General features: G+C 58.5%; 1 protein-coding gene across 3 annotated transcripts in view; it reads left to right on the top strand.

The window, feature by feature from the left end:
• NOL4L (nucleolar protein 4 like) overlaps window positions 1-19,014 on the top strand; it is a 132,348-nt gene extending 113,334 nt beyond the window's left edge. For 2 of the 3 annotated variants that reach the window (XM_018057704.1, XM_018057706.1), the window contains 6 exons: window positions 7,069-7,346; window positions 9,763-9,948; window positions 10,023-10,214; window positions 10,382-10,504; window positions 10,913-11,111; window positions 14,377-19,014. In XM_018057704.1, coding sequence (XP_017913193.1) covers window positions 7,069-7,346; window positions 9,763-9,948; window positions 10,023-10,214; window positions 10,382-10,504; window positions 10,913-11,111; window positions 14,377-14,597 — 1,199 coding nt within the window. In that variant the 3' untranslated portion in view covers window positions 14,598-19,014. Of the gene's footprint in view, window positions 1-7,068; window positions 7,347-9,762; window positions 9,949-10,022; window positions 10,215-10,381; window positions 10,505-10,912; window positions 11,112-12,615; window positions 12,759-14,376 lie in introns of all 3 variants that reach the window. The other variant, XM_018057705.1, reaches the window with a different exon arrangement.

Genomic DNA, 19,423 nt, shown 5'->3' with positions numbered 1-19,423 from the left:
CAGGACTGGGCCAGGCCTTTGGAACCACAGGGATGGAGCAGGGTGGCACTCATGAGGGGCAGCTAGGGGCAGTGGGGGTCTGAAGGCCAAGCTGTGGGGTAGGTGCCCAGTGTGTCCCCGCCACCCAGGATGGGGGAGTCCTAGTGACACCACCTCACCCAGCTCCTCAGTGTCCCCCATTTGACCCCGGGGCCCTCCCCCTTCCTTCCGGGAGGAAGAGCAGGGTAGCCTGCCAGGAGCCTGGCGCTCCAGGGAACTATGCATCATGTAAACACAGCCCAGCCGCAGGCCTTTGTCAGAGCAGGAGGATGCCTGGCCTGGCTTGGCCTGGCGCACCCCAAATTCAGAGCAGAGTCGGTGCCCCCAGCCTGCAGCCCGAAGCCACGTGGCTGGGGGGGCAGGGACTGGCTCTTCCAGATCCAGCCCCAGCCCCCGCCGCCACCGCTGGCTGGCTCCAGCACTCTTGCTTCCCCACCTCCTCCCCAGCTCGTCTCTGGTGTGTGTGAATTATTGATGCTCTCTTCTCTCCCCTGCCTGGAAGCTGGCAGAGAAGGGAGGCTCTGCCTGCCTCGCCACACCTCTGGCCGTAGCAGGCCGCCAGCACCCAGAACCCGTGGGGCCATATGGATGTACACCCTGGGACCATGGGCCAGCAGACCTTTGCGCCCTTGCCCAGCCCTCCTTGGGAGCCAGCGAGGGTCGCCCCTGGGAGAGGGTGCCACTGGCTGTGGCCCCAGGGCCCGGTGTGGCAATTGGCGGCTTGCACAGAGCCGGGCTTGTGCGGGCTGCGGGGCGCTGGCGCCCACATAAGGGCATTGTTTGCCGAGGTAAAAGGGGTTTTTGTCTCCTTCTGGAGACTGGACAGAAGGAGGAACAATTTCCCCCATTCATCACTAATTCCCCCATTTGAATAGCAGCACATTGCCCCACGTTACATAGATGGGCACGCAGTCCTTCCCTGCCCGGAGGCATTCCGGGCCCAGGTGGTGGGCCCTGTGTCCTGCCCAGAATGGGGAGCTGCCCTTCGCCGGCGCCCGGGAGGCCTGGTTTTGTGGGAATGCTCAGAAGGGGTGCCTTCCCTCTGCTTCCCTGTGGTTCCGCACCGCACTTGTCCCTGTCACTGAAGCCACAGGTTGGGGGCTATCTTGTCCTGCTGGCATGACTTTTGGGTTCCGGCAGGCTGGCCGTGGGTGGGGTGCCCACCCTGGAGGGGCTTCCTGCACAGCCATGCAGGTCAGGACCAGGGGAGACAAGAGGGTCACTTCCAGCTCCACGTCACATGCCTGGAGGCTTGCACCCCAGAAGGCCCAACTCCAGCACTCCAAGTGCCCATGGGGCCAGCTGGGTTCTTTCACAGGGTCATAAAGTGTTGGAGCCCAAGAGGGCGTCAGCGGCAACTCCCTAGACTGCAGATAAGAGGAGCCAGGGAGGCGGGCTGTGCCCAAGGTCAGGAGGCAGCAAGGCCCTGCACCTGTTCCCCCGGCACTGCTCCTTCGGGCATGGGTTTGGGTCCATGACCGTGTCTCCCTTAAATCACATTGTCTTTGGAGAGGGCGGTGGGCGAGACAAGAGTTGTGAGTGGATTGCAACCCCGCTTGCCCTGTCCTGCGATGCTAATGTTTCTCCCTATTCCTTCTTTCCCCAGACAGTGACAGACAGGTCTCTGGGCCAGGGCTGTGCTAGGGTGCTGGCGGTGGGCCCTGCCACTGGCTTCTCCTGGAGTTAGGGAGGGCCACGATGAGGAGAGAGCCCCGGGGTGGGGTGGGGGAGCAGGAGGAGGCTCCATTCCCTTGGGCCCTCCCAGGGGCAGAACCGTGGATTACTCAGAGTCCAGACCAGGCCCACATGATGCGACCTGCCTCCAGCCAGCTTTCACAGTTAAGGAAATCATTGGGTCCTGTAACGAGAAGTCTAGGGCTTTCTTTGGATTTAGGCACGGATGGATTTGGGGGGGATTGGTCTGTCCTGGCCTGTCAGCCCTGCTGGGGCTCCCTGATGAGTGAGCTGTACAACTCCTGGGCTGATGGGAGAGTATTTCTTCGTTTCTGCAGACGCCCCTGGACTGACTTCCGTGGGCCCATCGTGGATTGCTATGATGGACTGTGCTGACCGGCTGGGCTCGGGGCATAGGCTCACCCTTGGGAGACATGGGGTGCCCTCACCAGAGGGAGAGGGCTGTGGTTTCTGGAGAGACAGGAACCACCTGGGGCAGCTGACAAGGGGGGCTGGGCACAGACCACAGACAAAACATGTGAGAAGGTGATAAACACTCTGGAAAACTGGGTAAAGGAGTCAGTGTGTCAGAGTGGGGGCAGGGAGGTCGTACTGAGAAGGTGACCTTTCAGCAAAGCCCTGGAGTGGGAGGGAACACAGAGTGTCCCGAGAAGAGGGGACAGTAAGTGCCAAGGCCAGGGCACAGCTGATGCAGCAACATCTGGGGATGGGGTGGGGGTGGGGCACTGCCAGGAGGGCCCAGCAGGAGGCCTTGGGAGGGTTTGGCTTCAGTTTGGGGGTTTGAACTCAGTCCAAGGGCTGCAGCTGGATCATAGCCACTGCTGGGGTTGGTAGGGGGGCATTGACAGATAACACTTCACCCCCAGCAGCTCCTGTGCCCTGCTCGCCTTAGAGGGCTTCTGCATTTGCCCCCTGACCTTCTCAGTGTTGTTCTTGGAGGCTTCTTCCATGGGCTACTTCCTCCAGAAACCCTACCCTGCCTCCCTCCTGCACAGTGCCCACTCTAGACTCCCCCTCCCCAGGGGGAGCTCCACTGAGGGTGGTCCAGAACTGGGGCCTTGAGCTTGTGCCATCAGAGAGGACTTCCCAGAGGAGGAGGGGTTGCAGGGATAGGGATCAAGGATACAAGCACACAAGGCTCTCCCCAGAGAGAGCCTGGGGCCTTCTGTTTGGTTTCTTGCTCCTTAGAGCATGAGCCCCCAGGACAGCAGCCACCCCCATCTTTCTGCTGCTGTGTCTCCAGTGCCTCACACAGGCCCGACACCCAGCAGGTGTTCGAGGAAGGGAGGGAAGAGGGCAGGGGCAGTGTCGTCGTGGCCCTGTCCCTCTCCCACCTCCCCTCACCTGCCCACCTCAGATTTGGCACCAAGCTGGTCTCTGAGGGGCCCCCGGAAACCCACAGTCCAGTCTGGGAGAGTATGTGTTACAAAGTGAGAAAGCCTGGGGTCAGGGAACCAGTTCTGTTTGTTTTTTTTTCTTCAACACCTATTTGCTGTGATGGATATTGTCTACACCTTATAAATCCTATTTTACTGACATGGCACCATTTTGAAAGGAGGCGAAGGGGCATCTTCAGGGACACACAGCCCCTCTGCCTTCTGCCTAAAGCCCATGGCCTCGCCTCCCTGGTCAGCAGAGTTGCAGGCAGTCTGTGAGCAGGTTGAGGGCGGCGTGATGGGTTGGGGGGGTTGGTGCTTGTGACTCACCTGTGCCCCGAGGTGGGCTCTGTGTGTGTGGCTGGCTTTCCCGGCCCCCAGGTGCAGAGTGGAGGTGGGAGAGGCTTGGCCTGTGGGTCCATGGGATGGCAGCGGATGGAGCTTGTAAACTGGGGCCCACTGGCCTCCTCCAGGATTTTTGTTTTGTTTTTTTGCTTTGGGGAAATTTTTTGTGGTGGTAAATTTTGTAAAACAGAATTTGCCACTTTGTAACCATTTTTAAGTGTACAGTTCAGAAGCATTAAGTACACTGACCATGTTGTGTAACCAGCGCACATTATTTCCAAGATAGAGTTCTCATTACTGTAAATAGAAACTCTGTAACCATTAAGCAATAATTCTCAATTCCACCCAAACCCAGCCCCTGGAGACCCCTCAGATATTCTCATTTGTGGATGTGACGATTCTCGATGTTGATATTGCACGTGTGTCCTCTTTCAATATCTGTCCGGCTGTGTCTGACTCATTTCACTTAATGCTAACATTTCCAGAGTTCATCCATGTCGTAGCATGTAACAGAATTTCATTCCTTTTTATGACCGAATATCTCATTGCATAGATAGGCCACATTTGGTTTGTCTGTTTGTCCAGCAAGTTTCTTCAAAATGTAAACAATGTGAGTCAGTCACCAGTATTTAAAAACCTGGATATTTACACATGGGTGCCTATTTCCAGTTTTATTCTAAAAACTTGGAATACATAGCTACACAAGGTCCAGACTCCTGGCCTCGTGGGTCTCATCTGCCCGGCCATTTCCCTGCCAGACTGGGGTGGCATCTACCTCGGAGGAGGGGCTGTGCCGCCACTGGAGCCACTGCCTGTGACTCCCTGGGTGGGCAGGTGAGGCGCACAGCCCTGGGGGAAGGGAGTTGGGAGCTCAAGAGTCTAGGCCAGCACCCTGGGCTCCTGAGCTGGAGGGCCGGGCAAACACACACTCACAGATACACATGCACACGTGTGCATCCTCGTAGCATCCCAGCCTCCTTCGTGCTCATGCCTGGAGAGGCACAGGGCAAGAGGGTCCTTCCTCCCTGGAGACAATCTGGTTGGGAGGTAGGAGGTTGGGGTGCCACCTCTTGGGCCCATGCCCACTGTGATGTGTCAGGAGGCCTTGGGCCTGATGCCCAAGCTGAGCATTGTGACATTGGCTCTCTTTGTGCCTGGTGTGGTACCTCCAAGCATCCCCTCCTTCCAGAGGAGGAAGACAAGGCCCTCTGAGGTCAAGCAAGTGGCTGGTTATGGAGTAGTGCAGGGTGTGAAGTCACGCCTGCCAGGTGGGCTAAGAATAGGCACTGGCCAGAGCTCAGAGGTGCTCAGACGGTCAGCCAGGATGGACGTGATCCTTGCCCTCCATCTCCTGGGCCCTGGCAGAGACTCCCGAAATCCCAGGTGTTGGGGCTTCTCCGGCAGCTAGGCTGAGCCCTGATGGGGAGGTGGGCAACTCTCAGGCCTGCACCTGAGCTGGTTGAGGAGGCATGACATATCCCTCGGAGGGATGGGCACAGGCTGGGGTTGGGTCTGTGAGTACCTCCTTCCCAGGGACTGCGGAGGGAGGAGGCCTGCTCTGAGAAGGCAGTGTTGGGCCAGCCAGTAAGGGTGGACTCACATTTACTGAGTTGGACACAACAGGCAGGCAGATTAACAGAGGCCTGGAGCTGTGAGGTTCAGCAGTGGCTAGTACAGTGGGACCTGGGCTGGGGGAGGCTGCAGAGGTTAGGACTAAGAACATACCAGCAAGAGTGCAAACTCTCCTTGGGCAGGCTGTGGGCAACAGGAAGGTGGGGACTAGGGGAGTGATAATTGGGCTGGTGCTGGGAAAGGGAAGGGTGGAGACAGGTGCAAGGGTGTGACCAAGGGAAGCTGGAGTGCTGAAGAGGGAACTCAGCCAAGAAGACTAGATGGAAGGTGGGGGTGGGTGTGGCTTGGCAGTTTGGCAGCCCGTTCACTTCCCGTGTGTTTCAGCAGTGAGCATCTTGTGCCCTCAGGAGGACTGGCCTCTTGGTCATAGTCACTACTTTGCTTCTCAGCTTGGGACCGGGCCAGCATGCAGTAGGTGCTTAATAAATACTGCTGGCGAGTTTGTTTATCCCACAAATGTCTAGATTGGTCACTGGAGACACTGTCAGAAGAAAACCAGACCCATCTGTGATTGAGGAGGAGGGGATGGGCGGTGAGCTTCCAGAGGTAGCAGGGCGGCTGGCCTGGGGACTCGGGGATGTAGCTGAGCAAGGGGGGGGGCGGGGTGTGTGGGGCGGCTCTGAGTAGAGCCTGGAGCGGCCTGCAGAAGCAGTGACTGCCCAGAGGAAGAGGAGGAGAAGGAGGGGCAGCCTGGCCCAGGGGACCTGCGGCAGCTGAGGGGGAGGGGTGCCGCTGCGCGGAGGCCTTCCCATCCCCCTCTGCCCTGGGCCTTGGCTGCTTGATGGGCAGCCTGGCCCCGCCCCTGGGCAACCGGCAGGCCAGTGATTGGTTGGCGCGCTAGAGCCGCTCGGTCGCCATGGGGACGCTCGGGAGGTGCGCGTGCCCAGTGCCCAGCACCAAGGACTAAATCTTCATAATCTGCTGGCTGGGAGGGGTGGGGGTGGGGTCGTGCGCGACCCTGGCGGAGGTGGGGGTGAAGGGGTGTCCTGGGATGCGGTCAGGGCTCCCTGCGGCCGCCCCTCCCCCTCCCACCCTGGTGGCAGGTGCAGAGCCGCTTGGGCACCTGGGCGCCACCAGGAACCACGCGGTACTCACCTGACAGTAACCCCGGGAGCTAGACTGTAGCTTGGGCCTCTGCCTTCTCAGCTGACCAAGCAGGAGGCAGGGGGCAGGGTCGGGGAAAGGAGCCTGAAATTCTTCGGAAAGGTCTAGCCCCGGAGTTAAGTTTGTCGTCTTGGATTCCCCGGCAATGCTGTGCTCTCTGCAGCAGGGGGCGCCCTCCACAGGGCTTTGTAGGGCTGTCGCTGCAGGAAAGGCGGAATGGCCCACTGAGGTGCCGCGGACAGAGCCCCTGCAGCCCTGGCTCTGGGTGTCCAGTGTCGTGTGGCCATGCGGAGAGGCAGGTCTGTGTCTACACAGACTGGCCAGGGTTGGGCCCAGGCCTGCTTCCTGGGAGCAGGGGTGTCACAGTGGAGCCATCCTTAAGTCAGGGGGTGGAGAAATTCCAGGGTCTGCGGTGGGGAGGGGTCCTGTGGGGAAGAGGGTGTGAAGGGGTGAGGCAGTGGTGAGCCAAAGGAAAAGCCCCGTGCAACCTCCAGGGGTGTCAGAGGACCGCTGGGCCAGTGCCGGGTGGGTTAGACTGGAGGCTGCAGCTGCTCATCCCAGGCCCTGGAAGCTGAATGTGGCATTTGTACGGGTGGACGGCAGGAGGCCCCCACGCCCTGCACACTCCATGGCTGCTCTGCTCCTGGTGGCCCCGGTTTCTGGCAGCGGGACCCTGCCCCCCAGCTCGGGGCTGGGGTAAGGCTTGGAGCCTCTTGGAGCCTCCAGTAGGGACAGCAACGCTCTCCTGCCCAGGGATGCCTGTGAGGACTACACGGGGCAAGTATCACTTCCCTGAGCTGCCCTGCCACATACCTGGGGGTGTCTCGGGGCCAGTGAGTGCTGGGGTGGGGCCTCACACCCAGGCCTCTCGTTCCAGACGACTCCTCCTCTGAGAGCGGCAGCGGTAATGGCTCCTCCACCCTGAACCCGTCGACCTCCAGCAGCACGCAGGGAGACCCGGCCTTCCCCGAGATGAACGGCAACGGCGCCGTGGCCCCCATGGACTTCACCGCCAGCGCCGAGGATCAGCCCATCAACCTGTGTGACAAGCTCCCGCAGGGCTCTACTCTGGGCACGCCCTCCTACCCCTCCGATGGCTGCAGCGCCGATGGACTGCGGAGCCGCGTCAAGTACGGGGTGAAGACCACCCCCGAGGTGTGTGGGGCTGCGGGCTCCCCACAGTTGTGAGCTTCAGCCACTCCTGCATACACGGCAGGGTTGTGCGAGGCTGATGTGAAATTGTGTGTGGCCATCACCAGCGGAGGCAGGGTGGTGGCCGTGGCCACTATGCCATCGTTTGCTTGGGGAGGTCGTGAAGCGGGAGCAGGCCCCTCACTTCTCCGCCTGTGTCCCCATCTGTGAAGTGAGGTTGGTGGCCTGGGCCCTAGTGGAGGTGGGGAGGGATGTGTGGCCCGGCCTCTCTGCCTCCATAACAGGGTCCGCTGTGAAGAGCAGCAGCAAGCGGGCTTCGCTCAGCAGAGGCCCCAGGCTTCCCATTTGCTGACTGGTCTGCACGCTTGTCCCCATTTTACAGATGGTGCAGATTGAGGCCTTGGTGGCCTCAGGGACATGGAAGTGTAAAATCCACTAGAGCAGTCTGAGGTGGGCAGATAGATGCCCCCCATTTGGCCTCCCCCACCTTCTCCTGTTACTTCTGCTGGTCACCTCCAGACCACAAAGATCTGCAGCGTGGCCTTGGATGCGGGAGCTACCCCGGGGAGAGGGCATTTTCTCCTGCCAGGGCTGGAGGGCCAAAGGTGCTTTCTCAGACCCCTACTCTCCTGGGCTCCAGCCGAGGCCCCTGTTCAGGTTCCTTCTCCTCCTGGGGCCTGTTTCCTCTTCTGCAGGGGGTGTAGGGTGGGTACTAGTGCTGGCCTGCAGTGGTGTCTCTCGTGGGATGTTTCTGTACAAGAGTCTCTATACAGTCGTCATATGGTCAGCGTACCCGAGCCCAGGCCACGGAGCCAGGACTGGCAGTGCATCATCCTCCTCCTCCACTTTTATTTTTCCAATTTATTTTTTGGCCGAGCCCTGTGGCATGTAGGATCTTAGTTCCCCGGCCAGAGATTGAACCTGTGCCCCCTGCATTGGAAGCACGGAGTCCTAACCACTAGACCACCAGGGAAGTCCCCATCCTCCCCTTTGACTGGGTCCCAGTGGCAGGCACAGCCTCTGTACGGCAGGCAGAGAGCCGGCACACGTGAGGTGGCCGCTGTGGCCTCAGGCCACTCGTGTGGACCACGGAAGTGAGATGGGAGCGTGAGTGTCTCCTACGGTCTGTCTCCTCTCACCCTGGCTGAGGATCCGTCAAGGAGCGCCTGGGAATGTGACTGACCCATGGCCACTTTGACCCTCCTGTGCGAGTCTGACACAGCCTGGCAGGAGGCCAGAGGACCCGGCTGTCCCTAGCCCTTCAGAGACTAGGTGTGGTGGGCACTAGGTATGATTGAGAGATGGGCACAAGGCCAGGGACCCTGGGAGGGCTGACCCTGCTGGGTGTGGTCACATGGAGGCTGGTGGTGGTAGCTACTGCCGGATAGGGCAGCAGTCAGTGTCTGTCTTTATCCTTTTGTTCATCAGCAAGAGCTGGGTACCACCTGGGCCACTGTATAGCCATGTGGCAGGGTCTGATCTGTTTCCTGGGGTTGGCCACCTACTAGAAGCTGTCCTCTGTGAGGACAGAGGATCCCATTTCAGGACCTCCCCGTGTTTCTAGGACACTGCCTATCAGGACTCGCCAAAGCCACAAACTTTCTAAAAGGCAAACGACAGTGGTCTCTGGCCTTAACAGAGCATGTGTGGCAGGGGGCAGGAGACAGGATGGGAACTGAGCTGTAAAGGATGAAAAAGAGGGAAAAAGCAGGGAGGAGAGTGGGGAAGTGTATTCCCGGGAGAGCTAGGGAAGGGCTCCTTATTCTGGAGGGCAGAGGAGGGGTCCTGTCTCTGCTCCTGCTGCAGGACAGGGCGGTTGCCCCATGGGCTGGGCCTGGTTCCCTCTCCTCTTTCTACACACGGGCTCTGCATCAGGTTGCCGGTGACTTCCGGGGGTGGCGGCAGACGGGAGAAGCCCAGCCCGGGAGCTGCAGGGATGCTCTGCCTGATGGCCGTCTCCTTGGCTGGTTCTCTCCCAGCCCATCTGTTCCTATCCCCGACAGACAGCACATTCGCTGCTTTTGTGACAGCTCAGTTGTCAGCTCGGGGTCGCAGCCCCTTGGGGACGAGGGAGGAAAACCCTGAAGCCAGAATGGATCTTGGCACAAGCAGAAGAGGCTGGCTGGTGGCAGGAACCCTTTCTGTGTCTGCCTTTCCCTCGCACGAGGAGGCAGGTCATGGTGTGGGTGCTGCGACCCCCTCCAGTGAGCTTCTCCAGGGCATCAGTTGTGGGGGTCCTTCCTGCAGCCACCCTGAGAGGTGCGGCCGTGTCGCTGTCCCCGCTTAAGAGATAAAGGGAGCAGGAAGGAAAGTGACTTGCTCAGGACCTCAGAGCGTGGCTCACCGGGCAGCTGGGTGTGCCCAAACCCCCCAGTCCCCACGTTCATTGTGACCTGACCCCCTGCCCCGGCCTCTTCAGTCCCCCCCTTACAGCTCGGGAAGCTACGACTCCATCAAAACCGAGGTCAGTGGCTGCCCCGAGGACCTGACCGTGGGCCGGGCCCCCACGGCAGATGATGACGACGACGACCACGACGACCACGAGGACAACGACAAGATGAACGACTCGGAGGGCATGGACCCGGAGCGCCTCAAGGCCTTCAACGTGAGTGCCCGCCTGGGGCGGCCGGGGCGGGGGCACAGCGGGCCAGTCCCGCCCACCGCCCGTGTCCTCCGCAGATGTTCGTGCGCCTCTTTGTGGACGAGAACCTGGACCGCATGGTGCCCATCTCCAAGCAGCCCAAGGAGAAGATCCAGGCCATCATCGAGTCGTGCAGCCGGCAGTTCCCCGAGTTCCAGGAACGGGCCCGCAAGCGCATCCGCACGTACCTCAAGTCCTGCCGGCGCATGAAGAAGAATGGCATGGAGATGGTGAGCCCCCAGCATCCCCCCCCGCCCAGCCCCCTCCAGTACCTCTGGAAGCAGACACTGTGGCCTCTGGTTCACAGAGGAGCTCAAACCCCAGCCCTGCCCCGCCCACCTCTTTGCCAGGGGTCTCTGCACCCCAACTCTGGCTCCATCCCCGCTTCTGTCTTCAGACCAGACCCACACCTCCCCACCTGACCTCGGCCATGGCAGAAAACATCCTGGCAGCTGCCTGCGAGAGCGAGACGAGAAAAGCGGCCAAAAGGATGCGCCTGGAGATGTACCAGACCTCTCAGGTGCCTGCTTGCTGCCAGCTGCCGGGGGCGCCCTCAGCCGCCCCGCAGGTCCCCAGGCCCCGGGTGCAGAGGGAGCAGGCAGGGCGTCCTCAGGCAGGGGAGGTGCTAGGGTGGGCGGGGAGGCAGAGGAGCCAACACAAAGGCCTTGCAGACTTCAGAAAGGCCTCTGGACTTCCTCTCGAGACCCAAGATGGTCTTCAGCCAGGCAGGAACAGATCAAATCTGCATGGAACATAGATGAGAGATGGGGGTCTGGGGAAGGCCCTGGGCAAGGGAGAGAGGGAGAGCTCTGCAGGTCCCCACACTGAGTCCCAGCATATCTGGGGCCACCATCTACCCACCGTCCAGGAACCTTGGTCAGGGCTGGCTGCCTCTGAGGTTCCCCAGCACCTCCCTCCCGCCCCGCAGGACGAGCCCATAGCCCTGGACAAGCAGCACTCCCGGGACCCCACAGCCATCGCCCACTCCACCTACTCACTGCCAGCCTCCTACTCCCAGGACCCCGTGTATGCCAATGGTGGCCTCAACTACAGTTACCGTGGTTACGGGGCCTTGGGCAGCAACCTGCAGCCTCCTGCCTCCCTCCAAACGGGAAATCACAGTAATGGTGAGTGTGGGACACCAGCAGCCTGGTGGGGGCGGCGGGGAGGGTGGGGACAGAGGCTGCCGGGAAAGTGACTCCTGTGTTACAGGGACCCTCCCCATCTTGTCATCTTAGCCGTCCTCAGAAGGGAAGGCAAGGTTAAAATAAACCACTACCTACCACTCCTTTCTCGGCTCCCAGGAGGCTTGCTGGGCCTCTACCTGGTTCCCTGCCCCCACCCACCACTGCAAGCAGAGTCCCAGCGCTTTACCTGGCACTCGTCTTACTGATAATGACCAGGTCTTGTGCCCAGGTCCCCCAACATTGATGGCAGAGCCAGGATTCAGCCCCAGGCAGGTCACCTCCCCCGCCAGGCCACAGGTCATGACCTCAGGTGTGAGATGAAGGTTCAAGGGAGCACGGTGGGGCCCCATCTAGGTCACCTGGGGGCAGCGAGTGGGTCGCCATCTGTCCCCTCTCCACCCCCAGGTGCTCTCTGTAACTCTTCCCAGGTGACTGATGCAGACGGGACACAGATCAGTGTTGGAGAGAAACAGCCCCCCAAAGATACAAACCTCCCCATGGAGCCAGGTGCTGCCCTGAGTGGGGGCCTCGGGCCCTTTCATACGGAGGCCTGGGGGGTGGGAGCAACTGGGGAAGAACAGTGCCCCCGTGGAGAGCAGGCTGGGGGCGATCCTGCGGCTTCCTGGGTCAGGCATTTGGGTTTTGTTCTGTGTGTGGTGGGAGCCACGGATAGGCTCTAAGCAAAGGAGGCTGTGAGTTGTGCTGTCCACCCTTGTGTGATTTTAACGTGGAGGCCAGGAGGCCGAAGCAGCGTGCTTTGGGGGCATTCAGAGGTGAGGAAGAGCCGATGGTGACAGCAAGCTGCTGCTTGAGGAGTAGGTTAGAGGAAGGTGCCACCTGCAGGCCAGGGAACTCTGGTTCTAGGTCTTGGCCGAATGTGCCTGAGATTTCCTCTCAAGCCCTTGTCCTTGGCCGCAGGAGGGAGACCCCTCGCGGGTCCCTTCCCATGGCAGAGAGCTCAGGCACCTGCCACTCCCCTTGCTCCCCACCACTGGGAAATATGTGAGGGTCCCTGAAGGATTCCTGCCTGGGCTTAACTTCTCATCCTTCCTAATGCCTCTTAACCTAAAATAAGAGGCTGCCTGGCCCTAATCCCTGAGGCTGAGGCCAGAGTGGCCGGCTGCAGGCAGGCTGGGGAGGGCTGTCCCAGGCGGGCTGCTTTCCTTCCAGGAAGAAGCACCATCCGACAGCCCTGCTGCTTGGGGACCTGGTTAGAGTGGGTCTGGAGAAGGAGCGGCGGCAGGGAGGTTAGAGTCCCCTGTCGTGCCTGGGGAGAGCCCTTCCCAGGCGGTGGGCGATGGTGGTAAGCCCCCGCCTGGGGCCACGCAGCAGGGCCCGTCTCACGGCACAGCCGCCAGGGCTCTCCACCTCTCTACCTGTTTGTTCACTCTTGCCAGAGAGGCTTCAAGGCAGGCCACTAGCTCAGTCTCCCCTGGTTCCTTAGGCGTGGGCAGTGAGGTCACAGAAGCCAAGTTCTGCTCGCTGACCTGCCTGGGGCAGCCACATCCTGTTTGGGTCCAGCACTTGGAAGAAGACTGCACGCAGCCCCAGCTCCACTGCCCTCCCAGCGACAGCCCTTAACGTGGGGTCAGTCAGTCTGGTGTCTTGGTTGGGTCGTCCTGTCGGTGGGTTAGAGCCCCTCACTTAGCTCATGAGTGGATCAGGGAACCCAGATCAGCCCAGATCAGCCTTAGGCTCGCCTGTCTTCCCTGGGGTGCTGGGCAAGTTGCCCTCTAGCAACACCCTGAGTAACCAGAGCCCCCGGGGAAAGACAGAAGGACTGCTCTGAGCCCGGCAGTAAACAGGACCATGCTTGGGGGTGGAGGGAGGAAAGAGAGGAAGCCCAGGGCCAGCTCACACCGGTGTGGCAGGCGCCTCTGGCCTTCCACTGCCGTCCCCAGGCAGTGTCCTGAGGGCACCTAACCCTGCCACAGCCAGGACCCACTGTAGAGTCCCCGCCTGCTTCCAGCCTGTCCTGGCAGCCACCACTGTAGGCGGCAGCCACCTGCTTGGCTGCTCTTCCCAGCAGTTCACGCCTCCAGTCCTTCTTCCTGCGCTTTAATAGACTTCCCTTGACCCTCAATTCCAAGGATGTTCCTTAGCAAGCTGGTTCCTAGGACCTCCTACTTGGCATCCCTGTTCTCTGGTTAGAGAGGAAATAGCCCCATGTGACAAACCATCCCACCCTAGACTCCAACTTCCTTCCCCATGTCGGGGCTGAAGCAGGTTCCCACTACAGATAGTCGTTTCCAAAATTGCTCCCAAGACGTTACTTCCAGTCTGTCTCCAGTGCCAAGCTTATCCATCTCTATAGCAACATAAAAACTGGCACTGTAGGGAGCTCCCTGGTGGTCTAGTGGTTAGGGTTCCAGGCTCTCCTTGCCATGGCGTGGATTCAATCTCTGGTCATGAACTGAGATCTCACAAGACTTGTGGCACAGCAAAAAAAACAAAACAAAAAACTGCCACTGTAGATGCAATGATGAGTGAAACCAGCTGTCAGAACCAGTGGGGTAGAGAGGAGCTGGCTTATCAGGGAGAACAGCCTCAAACACCCATGTGCACCTCAGCGCAGGGCAGGGCACAGGGACCTAGCTGGGTGAGAAAAGGCCTCCCAGGGAAGCTCCAGCTCCTACACTGAGCTCCAGGCCCTCTTCTTTGGCTTTCTTGCTGAATGCCTGGAAAGAATGCTCTTCAAATTTCAGGCGTTTTTGTGTTTCCTGGAAGCCCTTTCCCAGTGGCCCTTCCACAGGCTGAGCAGCCCCGGCCTCACTGAGGGGTTCACCAGCGTGGCTCAGCCCCACAACAGCCTCTTGGTGCTGCAGCTGAGAGCCGGGGGCCCAGGGCAGTTAGGAGTTGCCTAGAGTGGCCAAACAGGCCGCCGGTCCGGGTTTCTGACTCCAAACCCACAGCCCACCCCGTAGAGGTATTTGGGAAAGATGGAGAGGAACTCCCACCCGCCCCCCACCCACACACCTCCCCTGTGTGTTTCAGTTAGATTGCAGACTCCCTCTTGGCCGCCACTGTTCACAAGCAAAGGGGAGGTGATTTCTCTGGAGGGTACCTCTGGGTCCCATCATACCTTTTGACCCTCACACGCCCACCCTTTCGAAGCACTAGGGGCACAACCATGGAGACAGATGAGGGTCTCAGGTCCCCCGAAGAGAGGAAAGGATGGCCCTCACCCTGGCTCCCCTCTCTGCAGGGCCCACGGACCTCAGCATGAAAGGCGGGGCCTCTACCACCTCCACCACGCCCACGCCCACCCCCTCCAGCAACAGCACCAGCCGGACCATGCCCACCGCCCAGCTCAGCCCTACCGAGATCAGCGCCGTGCGGCAGCTCATCGCCGGCTACCGAGAGTCCGCCGCCTTCCTGCTGCGCTCGGCAGATGAACTGGAGAACCTCATTCTGCAGCAGAACTGACCCTGTGGCTGGTGGAGTGCACTACCCTAGGGAAGGAGGCTCTCCCGGCCCTGGACCGGCTTCCCGCCTCACCAGTTTGGTACCCTTTGTTTTTTGAAAGAGGTGGATCCAAAAGAGCTGTTTCTAAGCCACACTCCAAGCGCCTGAGACTCTGGGCACAAGGACACTTTTTTTTTTTTTGGAATCTCACCACACGGGTGCTCTGACCTGCTTGGAAGAGGCCAACGGGGCAGCTTCGGAAGGGCTGGGCTCCTCCTCCCCGACGAGGCGCTGGGGCCACAGCTCTGTGTAGAATCATCTTCGTGGGCCCTGATGTTAGACCCCCCCACCCCCAGATAATTACCTTTCAAGTCTTAGGTGAGCAGAATCGCATATTTATTGAGAAAAACAAAGTGGACCCTTTCTTCCTCTCCCCTTAGTAATTTATTTTTCTGAAAATGGATTCTTTTGTGTTTGTACAGATTGCCAGTCTGTGTGTGTCTGATCAGAAGGCTGTGTCCCTGTGACCTAACGTTCCATATCACTACACTGGCACGGGCTGGGGGCCAGCAGAGCGGGGCGGCGGGGGCACCGGGCCGGTCGGCTCTTGAGTGCCCGGCACTGCCAAGCAGGAGGGCCTCACCCACACCCACTGCAGAGCAAAGACAGAAAAAAATGGCTCCCCACCCCCCACCCCCACAGACGCTCCAGGCACACGGTCACCCGTATTCTACCTCACACTCCAGCGTGGGCTTTTCCAGGGTGTGCCCCGAGCCTGTTCTGAACGGCTGTCTCCCACCTGCCCCCCAAGGGTGTCTGCCCGGGAGCTAAGTCCAGAGGGGGAGGCCAGGAGCTGGAGCCCTGGGAGGACCTCGGCCCACGAAAGTCGCCACTGGCTGTCCCCTGGCCTCGGCGCTTGACGGGACAGAGAGCTGGGAGATGGCAGCTGGTCAGCAGGGCCCTTGCCCTCAGCCTGCCCCAGGGGCCAGGTCTGCACACATCTCTGCACAGGCTCTGGCCCCTTGGACACCTGCAGCCTTGAAGGGCCCCGTTTCTTCAGGGACCCTGGCTGTCAGAAGAGGCAGCTGTGAGCTACCAGGCGGACTGCAGCTCCCTCCCCCATGCCCCCGTGGTTGGAGTAAAAGGGACCATCAGAGAAATGGAGAAGCCACTGGGGTTCTCCAAGGACCAGCCCTTCTGAAGGGGCCAGTCCTAGAAGAAACCCATAATCCCTGGAGTGTGAGAAAGGGCAAACAAAAGGCTGGCCTGGTTTCCTTCCTCCCCAATAGGCACTTCCTCTTGCTCAGTGCAATACCTACCAGTGCTGCTAAAACCAGGGATTTGCCCAGACCTCACAAGGCCCGCAGGGCCTCTCCGTGCACCACTCCGTAGCCATGACAGCAGCTCTCTGCTGCCCGCCCCTGCCCAGATGGCAGAAGCCCTCTGTTGCCTTTCCTCCCTCAGAGCAAAGAGGTCCCAGGGGAGCCCGGGCCAAGGGGACCCTAGGATTGAGAGCCACTCGACCCCAAAGCAGGCACCCCCTCCCAAACCAGCTTTTCTGCAGCCAGCTGCCTGCCGGCACTGTGGCAGACCGCCCTCAGGAGGGGTAGGGAGAGGGTTCCAGCGAGGACTCCTCCCCCTCTTCAGATCCAGGACTTGAGCTGTGGGCCCCGGATTCCAGAAAGTCGGAAGGGCAGGGGGGTCTTGCCCCCCTCTGCTTGCTTCCAGCCCCTGGAGGTTGAGGGTGGCCTTTTCTCTCTCAAGTGGCCTCCAGCACCCCACCTGGCCACACCACCTCTGCCTTCCATCTGACCAGTCCCCAGGCTCCGGTCAGGACACCGAGACCTGCCGCCCTCAGCACAGCACAAGCTCCGGTGCCCGAGGCCGCCCCCACGCCCCAGCGTCCACACGTCCAGCCCCCACCTGCTCAGTACTACTCCCGGACGTTTGAATTTATGTAAATATTTATTTTTGTGTGTGAACGATACTACAAATCAGTAGGTCTTTTGCAAAATGTTACCCCAGGCAATTTGTGAAAATCTTAATGTTGAAAACTGGCAGAGACAATCGCCGCCTTACTTAGAATTCTTGATATCAACTGCTTAACATGTCGTTTCTCCTCCTGGAGGCAGTACCCGGGCCAGGCACGAATGGTTCGCTTCTCTTGAGAGACAGGAGTGAGAAAGATTGGGGAAGGGGCTCCCGCCACCCCCGACACAAGGGATTCGACGTGAAGATCAGTATAGGCTACAGTGTGAAGCCGTGGTTTTGAGTCAAGCTTGTCCTAACTGACCACCTTCAGCAGCCTGAGCACTGCTGTAAACAGTGGCGGTTCAGTGTGTGTCAGAGAGGAAACGAGTGCTCGTGGTCAGGGCCCACTGGGGCTTCCAGAGCCCCTGCAGGACAGTGGGTCCCGTCACGATGACCCCGCCTCTTGGTGGGCTCCTTCCTGGCGAAGCTCCACGTGAAGCTCTCGTGATGGCAGGATCAGGAGCAAGTTGCTGTGTGGAAATAGCATATTCCATTAGCTAGTCCAGTCAGGGAACTTGTTCGGTTTCGTTTTTGTTTTAAAAGACACAGCGTCAACCCCGTCCCTTTCCTCCTGACTTGGGAGAGCACCAAAGAGCTGGCTCTGCGGAACCTCGCTCGCTGCTGTTCCCCCACCCCGGGGACTGCCTTCTCCCCGAGGGAGCGCCCACAGCCAGTTCTTACGGAGGGCCTCAGGGCACAGATAGATGAGTTGGGATCCTAAGTTTAAAAGGAAATGCTAGAGTAGTATACCAGTTCCAGAGTCTTCGCAGGGGGCTAATCCCACGAGGTTGGAATCAGAGGAGAAGTGGGGATTCGGTCTTGGTGGTGGATCATCTTAGTAGACCAGTAAGAGTATAACCCATCTACAGTTCATTTCATCGTCACCACTCAGTTTATACCCGAGGACAGTGTTGAGGGGGAGGGGGACCGGCAGCGGGGTTAGAAAGGTTTTAGAGGATTTCACACAGGAGGAACCCAGCCATCCCAATCCCCAAGGGCCACTTTCCACTCCAGGGGTGGTTACAGGATTAACTACCAGTTCATTTTCAAAATGCTGCTTTGAACTCAGAGGGTTGATACTTTTAATTTGTAATTTTTTGTAAAACTTTTTACAAGATAGTAAAGTATTTCACCAGAATACCAGTTTCAATCCGTCCATGGTCTGATTTTTATATAATTTAGTGGTGCTTTAGAAACTTTGTTTTTGTTGTTTCTGAGCTTAACAGCTCAGCCCTTTTTCGCCTGTATCTACCTAAGACCAATGTGAACCTTTGTATTTTTGCTCCTAATTTTGGACTCAGTGAAAGTGTACTGTTTACATGTACAGATGCCCCGGTCCCTGTGTGTCCTGCAAGACTCGCTCCCGAGGAGGAAGGTGCACCTCACTAGGCTCATCTGCTTAGCAAAGCCACAAGACAAAAACCTCTCACGTTTGACCTACGTTTCCACCTAAAAACAAAAACAAAAAAACCCTACACCACACGGAACTCAGATTTGCTGAAAAATACTTTTCTAAGCTCAGAAAAATCTCTGTGCGGCAGATGGCCATGTGCCTGTCATGTGGTCCGCTTAAGAGCAGGCTCAGGAGGGAGGCTTCTTGGTGGCGGCGGGTGGGTAACCGCGTGCACTCGTGAGATGGGGCGCAGGGCTTGGCCGCAGAGCTGCGGTGGAAAGAGCTCCTCTCCCGGCAGCCTGGGAATGGGGAGGCCATGCTAACTCGTACGACCTTTAGGATCAAGCCACCCAAGGTTCAGGGACAACCCAAGAGGGTTGCCAATCCCTTCAGACATATTTGGGAAGAGGCCAAGTTCTCTGCCTGAGATGAGTTTTAAGACTTTCCAATGCAGATGGTAGAAGCATTTCTTCAGGGTCCCCTAGAGGCAGCTGGTTCATGAGGCATGACCTCTGGGGAGGGGCAGGGGGCTCCAGACAGTAAGCATATGGCACTTAAGGCAAACAGCAGATGGCACCAACTTTTTAAAGGTGACTCTATTACTTCGTCAATGGCTTCACCTCTAAATTATATTTTTACAGATATGCACCTATGCAACTTAACGTGGCTCTTCTAAGCAGGTGAGGACTTCCTCCTCAATGCTCTATAAAAATGATTTGTGTTCTCTATAGTGAGTTTTTCCAGTAAATGTGGCTTAATATTTTAATTCTTAGAATGTGTCTTCTCTATGTGATGCAACTCAATTCTGTTTTGTTTGTGGAATGACTAGCACAGGCCAACTCCCTCTCCCCTCACTTAACAAAAGACCAATGAGCTGTTAATCGAGCTGTTATCTCCATGGTATTACTTGCTAAATGCACTGATTTCATAAGTATGTGGAATCCTTTTCCTTTTGAATCTGTATATCATATATAAGACTGAATCTACTTAATAAACACTGAATAACAAACCGAATGCTTTATTTCCACGGTGTCCTGTCCACAAGAGCATGGCCGGCCAGTTCTGTTCCCTCCAGCTTGTTTGGCCCTGAAACCACCCTTCAACCAGTAGCCAATAAGCTAGCATGCAGAAGATCCTTGCTAGATTTTGAACAAACTGGTCACTTTTTTTGGCACCTCACCCATCAGAAAGGGAAAGAAATGGACCTTTCCTGGTCCTCATCACGTGCTCAGCACAGGCACACCAAATTGAAATCTCATGTCTCGTGGCCACCTGCCCAGGGAGGTGCTCTAGCCCTATTTTCAGGTGAGGAAAAGGGCACGCCAAGTGTACGCCTCACCTGAATGTGGCCAGTGCTCAAGCAACGTCTTAGATGCAGCCGTTTCCTGGCAAACCATCCTTTCCCCGCTCCCATTCCCCGTAA

Source organism: Capra hircus, chromosome 13 (genome assembly GCF_001704415.2).
Source record: "Capra hircus breed San Clemente chromosome 13, ASM170441v1, whole genome shotgun sequence".
Classification (NCBI taxonomy): domain Eukaryota; kingdom Metazoa; phylum Chordata; class Mammalia; order Artiodactyla; family Bovidae; genus Capra; species Capra hircus.
The sequence above is the reverse complement of the archived record's forward strand: the minus strand, read 5'-3'. Positions and strand labels throughout refer to the sequence as shown.